General features: G+C 38.0%; 1 protein-coding gene across 1 annotated transcript in view; it reads right to left on the minus strand.

Annotated features, from left to right (window-relative positions):
• Nucleotides 1-13,867, minus strand: part of CUBN (cubilin) — a 332,666-nt gene that overhangs the window by 25,793 nt on the left and 293,006 nt on the right. Inside the window, 1 exon segment of the mRNA XM_033208657.1 lies at nucleotides 148-356. Coding sequence (XP_033064548.1) covers nucleotides 148-356 — 209 coding nt within the window.

The following is a 13,867-nucleotide window of genomic DNA, read 5'->3' on the forward strand; positions in this document are numbered from 1 at the left end:
GTTGCATCACTGGAGTATAGGTCATTTTAAAAAGCAGTAGTACCTGTACTCACAATTTTCAGGACTTCCTGTAATGATATAAACAGGAATACACTATATTAGAGTCTGGGATGAGTAGACTCTGTTAAAAAAACAAAACAGGCTTACCTTTACATAATCATAAAGGCATCTTTGCCTAGTACTTGCTGCCTCCAGAGCAAATGTATTGAAGGTGAGGTGAATTACTTTGTTTACAGGTGCAATTATGATCCATACACAGTTTAAATTCTTGTCATATATTCCATTCGAATCAGAATCAGGAGAGGCAAAGGTATTATTCAAGGCTGTCAGATAACCACCACATCCTTGCTGAGGCCCTGCATTAAAACAAAGACACATTACTATGCAGACCGAACAGAACAGACCTTACATTGTACATGGAGCGTTTTTAAAAAGAACATAGTTTCCATTTTCTGTCACATTCTGAGAACATGATCAGATCATTCCCTCCTGGGCTCCCTCCTTTCCTCCCTCCCTCCTTTCTTTTCTTCCTTCCTTCTCCCCACCCCGCCCGGTCCCTTCCCCCCACATCTTTCCTTCCCTCCCTCCATCTTTCCCTCCCTCGCTCTTTGCTTCCATAGCAGAGCCTTCAGGTGTCTCCTTCTTACTCAGAGTTGCTGAAAGAAGTGGAAAAACACGTGGGGCTCTATATACATTTTGGGGATTGCTGATGTGATTTATTGAAGATTTTCGTAGCCTTGAAAAATTCAATTTTATACAAAATCAAGTATTTTGCATAATAAAACTGGTAGAAAATGTGCGTATGTTTTACTTTTATGTTCCGCTTTTATGAACACTGTCAGACTGAAAACCGAATTTATGAAGCATTTACCCAACACACCAAGAAAATTGCTGCCAAGAAATCTTGTATTTACACAGTGTGATAGGAAGAGGCTGAGAGGCATTTAACACTGCAGTCCAGTTTATATTCAGCCACACTCTATATTTAACTTTTTCTTTTCCAAAACACGAGAAGCTAAAGGAAAAAATCTTTGTAGAAGAAAAAGGCCTTCTTTGAGATGAAAATTTTATAATTCAGAATAAAACTACAAAGGAGAGATAAAGAATAATCTCAAGACGGTTGAACAGTCTACCATAAAAGAATACCAAAAAAAAATCCTCAGAACATAAGATTTAGTTTTGTCTACTCCATGGCCTAAGCAGATAGCTCAGAAATGATTTAAGAAGAGCATAAAGGGATGAACAATTTATTGACAATTTTGAAAGCAATGGTGAGGATGAAATAAGCTCAGAATAGCCCCAGTAGGAATAGGGATTAAATTGGTGCTGAAAGTCGTGTCTGTAAAGCTTGCATTCTATACAAACATAGGTCATGGCTAGTTCCAGAGTTAAACTTCACTGGGATTGGCCTTCAGTCTTATTTTTCTCATTCCATTTTCTGCTCACAGCGAAAGGACTGCTTTCAACATTAGGGGGCGCTAAGATTTTGTACTTGGACCTTGGCAGGAAACAAACAATGGTGGCTCTCCTCAACTCTGTCTGTAAACCCAATGGATGGCAACTGTGCAGGGTGATTTTTGTTACAGGTACATTACTTAGTAGGTCAGGCTTGGCCTGTCCATAGCTTCTAAGTCAGGCGAAACCATAGAGTATTTGCACAGTCAGACATTTCCTGAAGTTGAAATGCTTCCAAAGGCCCAGTTCCTGATAAATTCACAGAGGGCATCTAGGACAAAATTATTCTGAAATGTAAGCAATACGCAGTGCTTCACCACACGTGGCTAATGATTCTGCTCACCTGAAAGGGGCCTGCAAACTAAAGAGAGAGTTGGAGTTTGTGGAGTTTGAGCAGCTTTGATTTCAGTGTGAACTGACTGTTACTTAAGGAAACCACTTAAGCCTATTGACATGCATAGTACAGAAGAACAATGACTGAGGGTGTGAATGGATTGATAAATTTATTTACTACATATTGTTTAATATTCAAGAAACTATATTTAGTATTTAAGTAGAAAAGGATAAATGATAGTCCATTAGTAGTGATAAGACATAGATAAGTAATGATGACACAATTTAGAAAATGACAGGTTCAGTAAAAGAGGCAGAAAAGTCTTACATCTTGCAAAAAGATGAAGATTACTTTGGGCTACGAGGATCTCCACTGTTCCAAGGAGGTGACTTGGATCTGGGTCTTGAAGCATAAATAGAATAAAACCATGTCGAAATGGAATTGGCATTGGCAATTTCAGTCTGAAAGAATCTTATGATCCAAGGCTAAATGGGCAAGAATTTACATTATATGCATGGGCAAGCGTAACTCTGAGAAAACAACAGGGCACGTGAAGGAGAATAATGAGAACTAGGATTTGGGAAAACAAGATGGGGTCTTCTATAGAGGGCCTCCAATGCTGGATTATACAGAGTTTGGCTGTCAGACTGTGTTCTGTGGTTAATGGGATCCATTTGAATGATTTTTAATCAAAGAAGTGGTAGAATCAGGATGTACTTGCTAATCAAGTCTTATCTAAAAATTGATCCAGAACCAGCATTTCACAAGTAAGGGAACGGGACTGAAGGAGATGAGACCAGGTGAAAGGACATTGCTGTAGTGAGGGCTGCAGGTAGGAGTGCTGAAGAGTTGGAGGTAGGTAGACAGTAAAAATGCTGTTGCTGGGCATTATTCTATTAATACATCAGCTTCAAAAACTAAATGTTATTTATAAACATTCAAGCTATATATTTTATCACTACTTGTTTATTAATTGTTACTAATAAGTTCATAAGGGCAAGATGGCAATTGCACTTGGGCACAGTGAATGCCATTACACACACTTATTATGTAGTACTACTGCTATGACTAATGCCATAAGGCAGCACACCCACATTCCAGGGAACCCGAAACAAGTATCCTAAATCACTGATGTGTTTGCCATGGATTGAGTGGTAGATAGGCTGATCCTTCCTTCCTTCCTTCTTCCTTCCTTCCTTTCCTCCCTTCCTCCCTTCCTCCCTCACTCCTTTCTTTCTTCTTCCTTTCCTTTCTCTCTTTCTTTCTCTTTCCCTCTTTCTCTCTTCTATCTCTCTTTCTCTTCCCTCCCTCCCTCCCTCCCTCCCTCCCTTCCTTCCTTCCTTCCTTCCTTCCTTCCTTCCTTTCTTCTAGATGACGACTTGCTATGATGCCCAGGCTGGTCTTGTATTATTGGGGTCAAACAATCCTTCCACCTCAGCCTCTTGAATAGCTGGGATTACAGGTGCATGCCACCATGCCCAGCTTAATTGGCTGATTTTTAGTTCTTCCGTCCCTCTGTCTTCAGTCTCTCTCTTTGCACTGCACTAAAATGGAGAGTATATTTTTCTGTGCACTTGATGTTAGGCTTGGCCCTACGACTTGCTTTAGAATGAGTATTAGTGGTCATGAAGCAGTCAGAGGCCTTAAACTTGCTTATGTTTTGTTCTTGTTTTTATTGTTGTCTACGACTTTGTGCTCCTGTGATCCACTAAGATATCATGTGTTGAGTAACTGCTGGTTCAAAGAAAAAGTGGATTCATGTGGAGCAGACTTGTACCCAGACTCAACTTTACAGCCAACTACAGCCAACCCACAGCCTGGAACAGAGGCAGGCAAGCTAGTCCTTGGACCCGTAAATGATAAAAACAAATGCTTTCATTATAAGACCCTGAATTGTGGATGGTTTGTTATGCAGCACTGTCATGGTAATAGCAGACTAATACACACACTAATATTAACAGCTTGTTTGAGCTATCAAACTGTAATACAGCTCATTGCTCAATTCATAAAATATACACACAGAATAAAGAAAATGGAGAAGAATTATCATCAGATAATCCTGGCCAAAATAGTCAAATAATCGAAGTGAATATCATATTACATGAGTGAACAGGTATTTGTGTAGTGCAGGAAATAGCAATTGCTCTAATTTCCCCACTTTAGTGCTTAAATATAACAAAACTGCTGTATGCAAAATGAAATGTAAGTATATATGTCTTTGAGAAAATGTAATGATCAATATTAACAAAAGAAGGGTTCTTTCTCAAAAGGAGCTATTGCCACATTACTCTTTCTGTGTGTCAATGGTAGAGGAATATCAACAAGGGCGACCTCTGACTATGAAATAGAGTTCCATGCATCAGAAAGTCATATATATCCACTGTACTGATATTTTGAAATTGTGTTTTTTTTTTTAATGTATAAGCCATCTTAACCTTAATATGTTTAGCATCACCAATCCATCATTTCCTCATTGCTACACATTTTTGGACCACCCAGACAGCTCTCATCCATCAGCACCTGCCTCATCAATCAGGTGTGTCAGTCACTCTCTGATGACACACCCTGTGTCCAAGAACAAATGTCACTCTAACTTTCTTCCCTGAATTGGAAATATCTCTTTCACACAAAAGAGCCATTTCTTCAGAGAAAATACATGTTTTGGCTAAAGGAATATGGGAAACACAACCCCATAATAAGGAGTGAGATCCAGGTCTAAATCTACTTAATTAAAAGTCAGTAACCGAATCCCGAATTATTACCTTCCAATGACTAAACCTCAGAGTGAAGCTTAAGCCAAGATCCATCTGATAAAGGAAAAAATAGTTACATTCTCTAAGATAAAACATCTCGAAGGTTTCAGTGGAGTTAGATACATTTTTCAATCGTTATTTGGAGAACTGACATTCTATATGGCTGACATTTTCTTGAGGTTGTCCGGATAGTATGTCTCCCTGTCTCTGGTTGACCACTGCTGAGAAGGTGCACAGCGTGCTGTACCAGCAGATACAGACTAGCTTAACTTCAGGTGCTTTCCTGTTTCCAGCAAGCCATCTGTGGCTTTAGGCTGCAGCTGAAGGAAGCTTTACTGGAAACTACAGGAAGCAGAATACAAAGCCATTTAAAGCTGGTGCCTTAGGGAAATGCGAGCACACCTAGACAGCTTCTTTTCTACCACACAGGGATGCAGAGCTAGAAATGCATTTTCCTTTTTTGGAATCAGCCTTACTGTGATTTATAAGGCTCCAGATACACAACTGCCCCAAAGCAATGTATTCATGTAACAACATTCAACTCCATTTCAGATAAACTGGTTTTGTCTTTTTCTCTAAAAGTAAACAGTGTTTATTATTTTATTTCCTAAACTCCAATGTGTATAATACTTCAGGTATAATATTTATGTTATACAAAAAAAAAGTTAGTAGTTTTTGTAATGAGGTTTTTTACTGTTTTGTTTGTTTTTAGTAGCTTCACTCAATTTGACTCACTTTAGTTATCCTAATTTGAAACCCAGCTTAATCTAAATTAAAATGTGTATTTAGTATAGTAATATTTAGGAATCATAAAACTAAAAGAATGGTAATTTACTAAAAGAAAAGCAATTTCAGCAACCTAATCAGTAGCTATAGTTAATAGAAAAAGCAATACTTGCATAAAGAACTTAGGAGAAGAAAATTTTATCATTATCTTTTTTTTTTTTTTTTGAGACAGAGTCTCGCTCTGTCGCCCAGGCTGGAGTGCAGTGGCGCGATCTGGGCTCACTGCAAGCTCCGCCTCCGGGTTCACGCCATTCTCCTGCCTCAGCCTCCCCAGTAGCGGGACTACAGGTGCCCGCCACCTCACCCGGCTAGTTTTTTTTTTTTTTTTTTTTGTATTTTTTTAGTAGAGACAGGGTTTCACGTGTTAGCCAGGATGGTCTCGATCTCCTGACCTCATGATCCACCCGTCTCGGCCTCCCAAAGTGCTGGGATTACAGGCTTGAGCCACTGCGCCCGGCCTATCATTATCTTTTAATTTTTCTCGTATTATTTAGACATCACTGAAAATGCTTTATGTATATATCGTTAGTCCCAGGGCATTTTATGAGAATCATTCTTTCCAACTTGGAAATTAAAAAAATAATTTACTAAGAAAAATAATTTACTAAGAAATTAAAAAATAATTTACTAAAAAAATTTACTAAGAAAAAATACTGGAAAAAATTATTTCCAACTTAGAAATTAAAAAAATAATTTACTAAGATCATGTCAGTTGATGCTGAAAAAGCACTTGACAAAATCCAACACACATTCATGACAAAAACTCTTGGCAAACTAGAAAGAGAAGAGAAATTTCTTGACTTGATAAAAACCATCTGCAAAAACCTACAGCTAACAGCATACTTAATGGTGAAATACTAAATGCTTTCTCCCTAAGATCAGGAACAAGGCAATGATATTTATTTCACACCCCTCTAACTCAGCATAGTATTAGAATTCTTGCCAGAATAAAGCAAGGAAAAATATATAGAGAGACTGGAAAGGAAGAAATAAAATTGCCACTTTTGCAAGTAACTATTATCTGCAGAAAATCCCAAGTAATATAGAAAAACATTCTTAGAACTAATATGTGAGTTCAACAAGAACTCAGGATAAAGGAACAATACACAAAAATCTATCAAATTTTAATATACTAACCATTAACACGTGGAGACCAAAATTAAAAAACAATACCACTTATAATCATTCCAAAAAAATGAAATATTTAGGTATATACTTAATGAAGTATATATAAGATTATGTGATGAAAATTACCAAATAATGAAATAAATAAAAGAAGGCCTAAATAAGTCTAGATACATATATGTTCATGGATTGGAAAACTCAACAAAGACAAGACATCAATTTTCCCCAAATTGACACATAGATTTAATGCAATTCCTATAAAAATCTCAGCAAGGTTTTTCTGCAAACATCTAAAAGCTTAACTTATTTTTACTTTTATTTATTTATGTTTTTTAGGATAGAGTCTTCCTCTGTCACCTAGGCTGGAGTGCAGTGGTGTGATCACAGCTCACTGCAACTTTGAACTTCTGGGCTCAAGGGATTTTCCTGCCTCAGCCTCCCAGTTAGCTAGGATCACAGGCAAGTGCCACAATGCCTGGCTAATTTTGTTATCTTTGGTGAAGACAGGATCATGCTATATTGCCCGGTCTAGTCTTGAACTCCTGGCTTCAAGGGATCCTCCTACCTTGGTCTCCCAAAGCTCCAGGATTACAGGCATGAGACACTGCACCCAGCCTTTATTTTAAAATTTATATGGAAAGGCACAGGCCTTCAAATTGCTTAAACAATCTTCACAAAGAAAAATGAAGTGGGAGGAGTCACTCCACCTAATAGTAAGGCTTACCATGTAGCTATAGTAATCAAGACAGTGTGATATGGGTGAGGAGTTAGGCACATAATCAATGGAATAGAACAGAGAACCCAGAAACAGACCCATACAAGTATGCCTAACTGATTTTTTTCAAATGTGCCAATGCAATTCAATGAAGGAAGGACAGCCTTTTCAACCAATGGTGCTAGAAAAATTGGACATCCAGAGGCAAAACATTGACTTCCACCTAAATCTCCTATCTAAACCAAAAGGAGCTCAAAATGGATCATAGACACAAATGAAAAATGTAAAATCATATAACTTTTAGAAAAAAACAGCAGAAAAATCTCTGGGACTTTGGGGTAGGCAAAGAATTCTTAGACTTGGTACCAAAAACATGATCTATAAAAGAAAAAGTCGAAAAACTGAACTTCAACATTAAAAACTTTTGTTCAGTGAAAGGCCAATATAATGCAAGAAAATTAAAAGGCAAGATATAGACTTGGAATTAACATTTGCAAACCACATACTGACAAAGGATCATTGATTGAGAATAGATAAAAAGCTCTCAAAATCTAACAGTAGAAAAATAAACAATTCAATTAGAAAATGGGCAAAAGATATAAATAGATATTTCACTAGGGAATAGATACACAGATGACAAAAAAGCACATGAAAATTACTCACCATTAGGGAAATGCAAATTAATACCACGAGATATTCATACACACCTAACAGAATGGCTAAAATAAAATTAAATAACAACAGCAGCAATAACAGTACCCTACAATGAGATGACCAGGGAGGGATGGGGGTCCCAGTTATAGAAAGCCATGACTTACTAATCAAAATAATACAAGCCAGAGCACGATGGAATAGCGTCGTAAAGTCCTGAATGAAAATAAATGGCAAACTAGAACTCTATATTCAGAGAAAGAATCCCACAAAATTTAAGAAAATCAAATCATTTTCAAAAAACAAAAACAATGAACACTTTTTACCAGAAGATCTCCAATAAAAGAAACACAAAAGAGAGGTCTTCCAAAAGAAAGACATTAATCCCATATGGAAGCATAGAATTTCAGGAAGAAAAGAAAAATAATAGCAATGGTAATTTTACATTATTAATAATTGTGTAAAACAATAAAAATATTTTGTGTACCTATTATGAATGTAGAATTAAAATACTTGGCATATATAGCACAAAAGACAGGAAGTAGGTAAATGGGTTTAAAATGTTCCAAGGTCCTTGGATTGATTATTGATTACAACATGGTAAAAGTATCCATTTTAAATGAGATTCTAACATATTAAGGTTGAATACTGTAATCTCTAAGGTAACCACTGAAACAAGAGTAACAGGATGTATAAATAACAATTTTAAAAGGGGAGTAATAAAAAAGTGATTAATTTTAAAAAGAAAAGATAGTTAAAGGAAAATAAGAAGAGGTGGGACAAACAAAACACAAATAGTACAAAGGTCTATTTAAAACTAATAATGTTAGTAATTTTATCAGATATAAACACATTAAATTCTCCAATAGAAAGACATAGCCAAACAAAAGTCAAATACATTCTTCAGGATAGAGAAAAGTTGAAAATAAAAGGGCTTAAAAATATATCATGCAAATATGAACCACAAGAAAGCTACTGGAAGTTATACTAAATCAGAACAAGTAGAAATTAAGGCAAAAAGCATTTAAAAACGTTGTTACATAATGGTATGAGTCAATCCACCAGAAAGATATAATAATTATAAATATATATGTGCCACATTACATGGCTTCAAAATAAAAAAGAGCAAAACTCTAGCCAAGATGTTTCTACTGAGCTTCTAATTCTCTTATCTGACTACTTACTGAACACTAGCTGGATATCCTAAAGGTACCACATTCTGCAGATAAAACCCAAAATTTTTATTATTTTATTCTGCAAAGCACTGTCCTCTCCTAGTAATTTTCTATTTGAAGAGTGGTGTCACAAGATATTGTTCAGAAACCTTAGGAGCATTATTATTTCTTTTTCCCAAGCCGCTTCTCTCAAATGGAACACTGTGTTATTGATTCAATATTTTGAGGATTTCTCCTTTCAATCTCCTTTATTTTCCTGGTACCACTGCTCTTATCATCCCATGCCTAAACTACTGCAATACTTTCCTTTTTCCCTGGAATGCTGCTTCAAAACATCACCCCCACAGGTGCTAGGATGTGCTTTCTAAAATAAATCTGACTAGATCATAGCACTCTCCAGCTCAAAACAATTACTGGCTCCTCCTTGCACATGATACAGGGCCCTTCATGTCTGGTCTTTACGTATCTCTCCTGTCTCAGCACCTCTTGTTCTCTGCCTTATGCCCCAAAGCATTACCAACGTTCAGGTTAGCCGGCATCCATTGAAATGGGATGCACCTGTAATTTTGTACGTGTTTATTTTTCTCCATAGATTGTCCATTTTCCCAATGAATGCCTCTTTCTTTTTTTTTTTTTTTTGTTTTTGAGATAGAGTTTCACTCTGTCACCCAAGCTGGAGTGCAGAGGTGTGATCTTGACTCACTTCAACCTCTGCCTCCCAGGTTCAAGCGATTCTCCTGCTTCAGCTGCCTGAGTAACTGGGACTACAGGTGTGTGCCACCATGCCCAGCTAATTTTTGTATTTTTTGGTAGAGATGGTGTTTCACCATGTTGGCCAGGCTTCAAACTCCTGACTTCAGGTGATCAGCCCACCTTGGTCTCTCAAGTGCTGGGATTACAGGCGTGAGCCAGCATGCCTGGTCAATGAATGCCTTCTTATCCTTCCAAAATAATACTATTTATAGTTAAAAATTCTTGCATGTGAAATGAGTGACAAGTATTTTCTAATTTAATCACTGAACCCTATAAGGTCATTATTATTAGTGTACTGTTTGCACAGATTAAAAAAAAAAAAAAAAAACAAGACACAGAGTGGATAAGTAAATTGTCCAAGATCAACCTCATTGAGATGTACAAACCGAGTTTGAATCTGGGATGTGATGCTCCAGGTTTACCCTCTTACCCACTGCACCATAATTCAGGACTCACATTCTCTGAGGTGCATCCTCTAACAATCCTGTGTCCTTTCTTCCACCGAACATCCAAGTACCATAGATCCCTTCTTACGTGCTTCCAGTGCCCTGTTGCATACACTTCTGTTAAAACTTCCCTGGGGGCTGGGCACAATGGCTCACGCCTGTAATCCCAGCACTTTGGGAGGTCAAGGCGGGTGGATCAGGAGGTCAGGAGTTCAAGCCCAGCCTGACTGACATGGTGAAACCCCGTCTCTACTAAAAATACAAAAATCAGCCAGGTGTGGTTGCATGCACCTGTAATCCCAACTACTCAGGAGGCTGAGGCAGGAGAATCACTTGAACCCGGGAGGTGGAGGTTGCTGTGAGCCGAGATTGCGCCATTGCACTCCAATCTGGGCTACAGAGTGAGACTCCATCTCAAAAAAAAAAAAAAAAATTCATCCCTGGGTATTTTATCAATTGCCACAGAGGCAATGAAGGCTTATTAAGAAAATCATGAGTTTGGGGACAGTCAAACCTAGTTCAAAGCTTGGCTTTACCTCTTACAAACCCTTTGACCACAGACAAATTACTTAATCTCTGAAATTCTTTCTTCCTTTGCGAAATGGGCTAATTCCTGTCTTATGAGGTAGTTCTGAGGATTAGATGAAGTAATATACGTCAAGCAGCTCATGCCACCTCTGGTGGGGCACAGACTCAGGGACAGGCAGTTATTTTCACCATGCCCTGGAATTTCCTGACAAGTCTTTACTTGTGAGCGAGCAAAATGTACAGCTACCAAGTAACATCAACAGACTTTTCACATATTAGAATGAAGAGAAGAACACGGTCCCACTATTATATTTCTTAATTTATTTATAACAAAACAATGTTTTAAAATTTTTATTGCTGACTGCATATATTTTGTTTTTATGTTCCTAGGAATACTATATCAAAGCCAGGCTGATCTGAGTAAGGATGATGATTATTATTGGGAATTTATGGGTACAAATAATTTAACCCCAAATAACCAGTTACCTGCGACAAAACGAGGTTGCGTCTTGTGTTTTAGATTACACAAAATAAGTGCTTCTTCCCAGCACCTGTTCCCTTCAGTGTTTTTCAAAATGTTATCCTATAATTTACCATTAACTCCACTGTATCACTTAGTTTGGTCTCCACAGTACCATCTGGTTTTATTTTCACAAGGACAGCCCCACCCTTCAAGACCAGGAGAGGCAATCTAGTCATCGGTGGGGGCACAGACGCCGGTGTTGAAATATATTTATTAAGAACCATTCCTTTCTTCTGGCTGATTTGGTATTTAACTGCTGTCTACTTGCTTTTGTAAAGCTTTGGTGAACCAAGCATTTGTTGGTTTCTTTATCCCGTTCCCACATTCTCAGCTCAGCAAAAAACCTTTCCTCATAAAACCCACAAAGAATAACCTGAAGATAACCTTGTCTTTAGTATCATCCCCCAAGGGAAGTCTAATCACCAGTAAAAGGTACAGGGCTGAAAAAGGACGGAAATCAGCTTAGTTGGGTTTTTCTTTAAATGGGTTTACAGTTTCAGCTCATCTCATTCTGACTTCATCACAGGGAGCAAATGACATTAGGAAACCAGAAAAATGACATTCCTTGGTTGCTTTCGAGCAATACCCTCATTATTGCTAAACTGAGAGTTATTTGATCAGTGATTTAGCAATTATTCAAGTTACAATTCAACTTCCTTATTGCATTTATACTTCTAACAGTAATGTGAGCTGCCAACTTCAATCAGGCTGCCAAGAGGTAACTAGAGACACAAACATATATTTTTTATGCCATTGAATTTTTAAGTTTATTCTTGTATTGTTGTATGGTATATGTGCCTCATAAAGTTTAAATTTAACACCAAAACTGGGAAACTCATACTAGAAGGAGAAGTCTGAATTGGACATGTTAGATTTTTTTCCATTTGTTGTGACCATGTTTTCCATCTTTGTGGCCCTAGACCCTCTTCAGCTTTCTCTGCCTCCTTCTTTCTCTTTCTTTCTTCTTTCTTTCTTTCTCTCTCTCTCTCTCTTTCTTTCTCTTTCTTTCTTTCTTTGTTTCTTTTCTTTCTTGCTTTCTTTCCTCTTCCTTCTCTTTTATCTCCTTCAACTTCCTCCTGCCACTCCCATTGTCTTCCTTTAGCGTGTTTGAGAGACATTTTCCAGATGTTAAGGTAATAGGCAAAAACCCACAGGCGACAAACACAGATGACCTAAATACTGAGTGTGATCCGGGATTCCTAATTCTCTGAGGATGAAAGTGATTCAATTTACCTCTCTGTGTACAGCTTACCCAACAGTTATATAAACCAGGACTGAATTTTGAGAATGAACTGAATCTAGATAAAATCTAATGTGTTCTATATGGTATATTATTATCTCTCATTATAAAATATGATTTTGAAGTAGGCATAATTTATCCATTTATTCTGTAAATCACTCATATGGACAATATTGATGGAGTAACAATTGTGCACCAGGCCTCTGCAAGGCCTGAGGATTTAATCAGAATGTAGCTTTTGATTTCAGATTTAGATTATAAAATGTACTTCAGGATTTGACGGTTAGGTGTCAGTGCAAAGTGGGTAGGAAAAAAACAAGAAATCATTGTAGCATGATGTGGGCCTGTTGAGAATGTTGATCCCTGCCCACCCCACCCTCAGCCATCCCCCAACCTTGGAAATAGGGTGGGGGGAGGGCTTGAAAATTTGCGACATCAATATTACTTTCTAATACATGGAGTCTTTCACTCTGACAGCTAAGGTGCTTTCCAGAAATTATCTGCTTTATCCCCATCACATTCTTAAAAGATAAACAGTTGTAGTACTTCAAATTGATCAGTTTTTTGGTAGATAAAAATTGAGTTCCAAAACATTATAGGGCTTTTCTAAAGCCGTATCAGCAGGCAATGATACCATGCATCAATCAGCTCTTTCCATCCAGACTTATTTCTTTTTTTTTTTTTAGACAGAGTTTTTTGCTCTTGTTGCCCAAGCTGGGCACAATCTCGGCTCACCACAACCTCCACCTCCCGGGTTCAAGCGATTCTCCTGCCTCAGCCTCCTGAGTAGCTGGGATAACAGGCATGTGCCACCATGCCTGACTAATTCTGTATTTTTATAGAGACGGGGTTTTTCCATGTTGGTCAGGCTGGCCTCGAACTCCTTACCTCAGGTAATTCACCCACCTCGGCCTCCCAAGGTGCTGGGATTACAGGTGTGAGCCACCATGCCCAGCTTTTTTTTTTTTTTTTGATGGAGTTTTGCTCTTGTTGTCCAGGCTAGAGTGCAATAGTGCGATCTTGGGTCACTGCAACCTCTGCCTCCCCGGTTCAAGCAATTCTCCTGCCTCAGCCTCCCAAATAGCTCAGTTTACAAACATGCACCACCATGCCCAGCTAATTTTTTGTATTTTTAGTAGAGACAGAGTTTCACCATTTTGGCCAGGCTAGTCTTGAACTCCTGACCTCAAGTGATCTGCCCAAAGTGCCAGCATTACAGGCGTGAGCCACCACGCCCAGCCTGCCTCACCATATTTCTACATTTGTTGGACTGTAATTCATTCTGTCCTTGTTACATATGTGCTTGGGTATTTTTGCCTTGGTCTCTTAGCAAAGGTCTCTGAGTCTGACCTTAATGCAACCTGACTCATTCTCCATGTGACA

This window comes from Trachypithecus francoisi, unplaced genomic scaffold (assembly GCF_009764315.1).
Source record: "Trachypithecus francoisi isolate TF-2019V2 unplaced genomic scaffold, Tfra_2.0 Lachesis_group9, whole genome shotgun sequence".
Lineage (NCBI taxonomy): Eukaryota > Metazoa > Chordata > Mammalia > Primates > Cercopithecidae > Trachypithecus > Trachypithecus francoisi.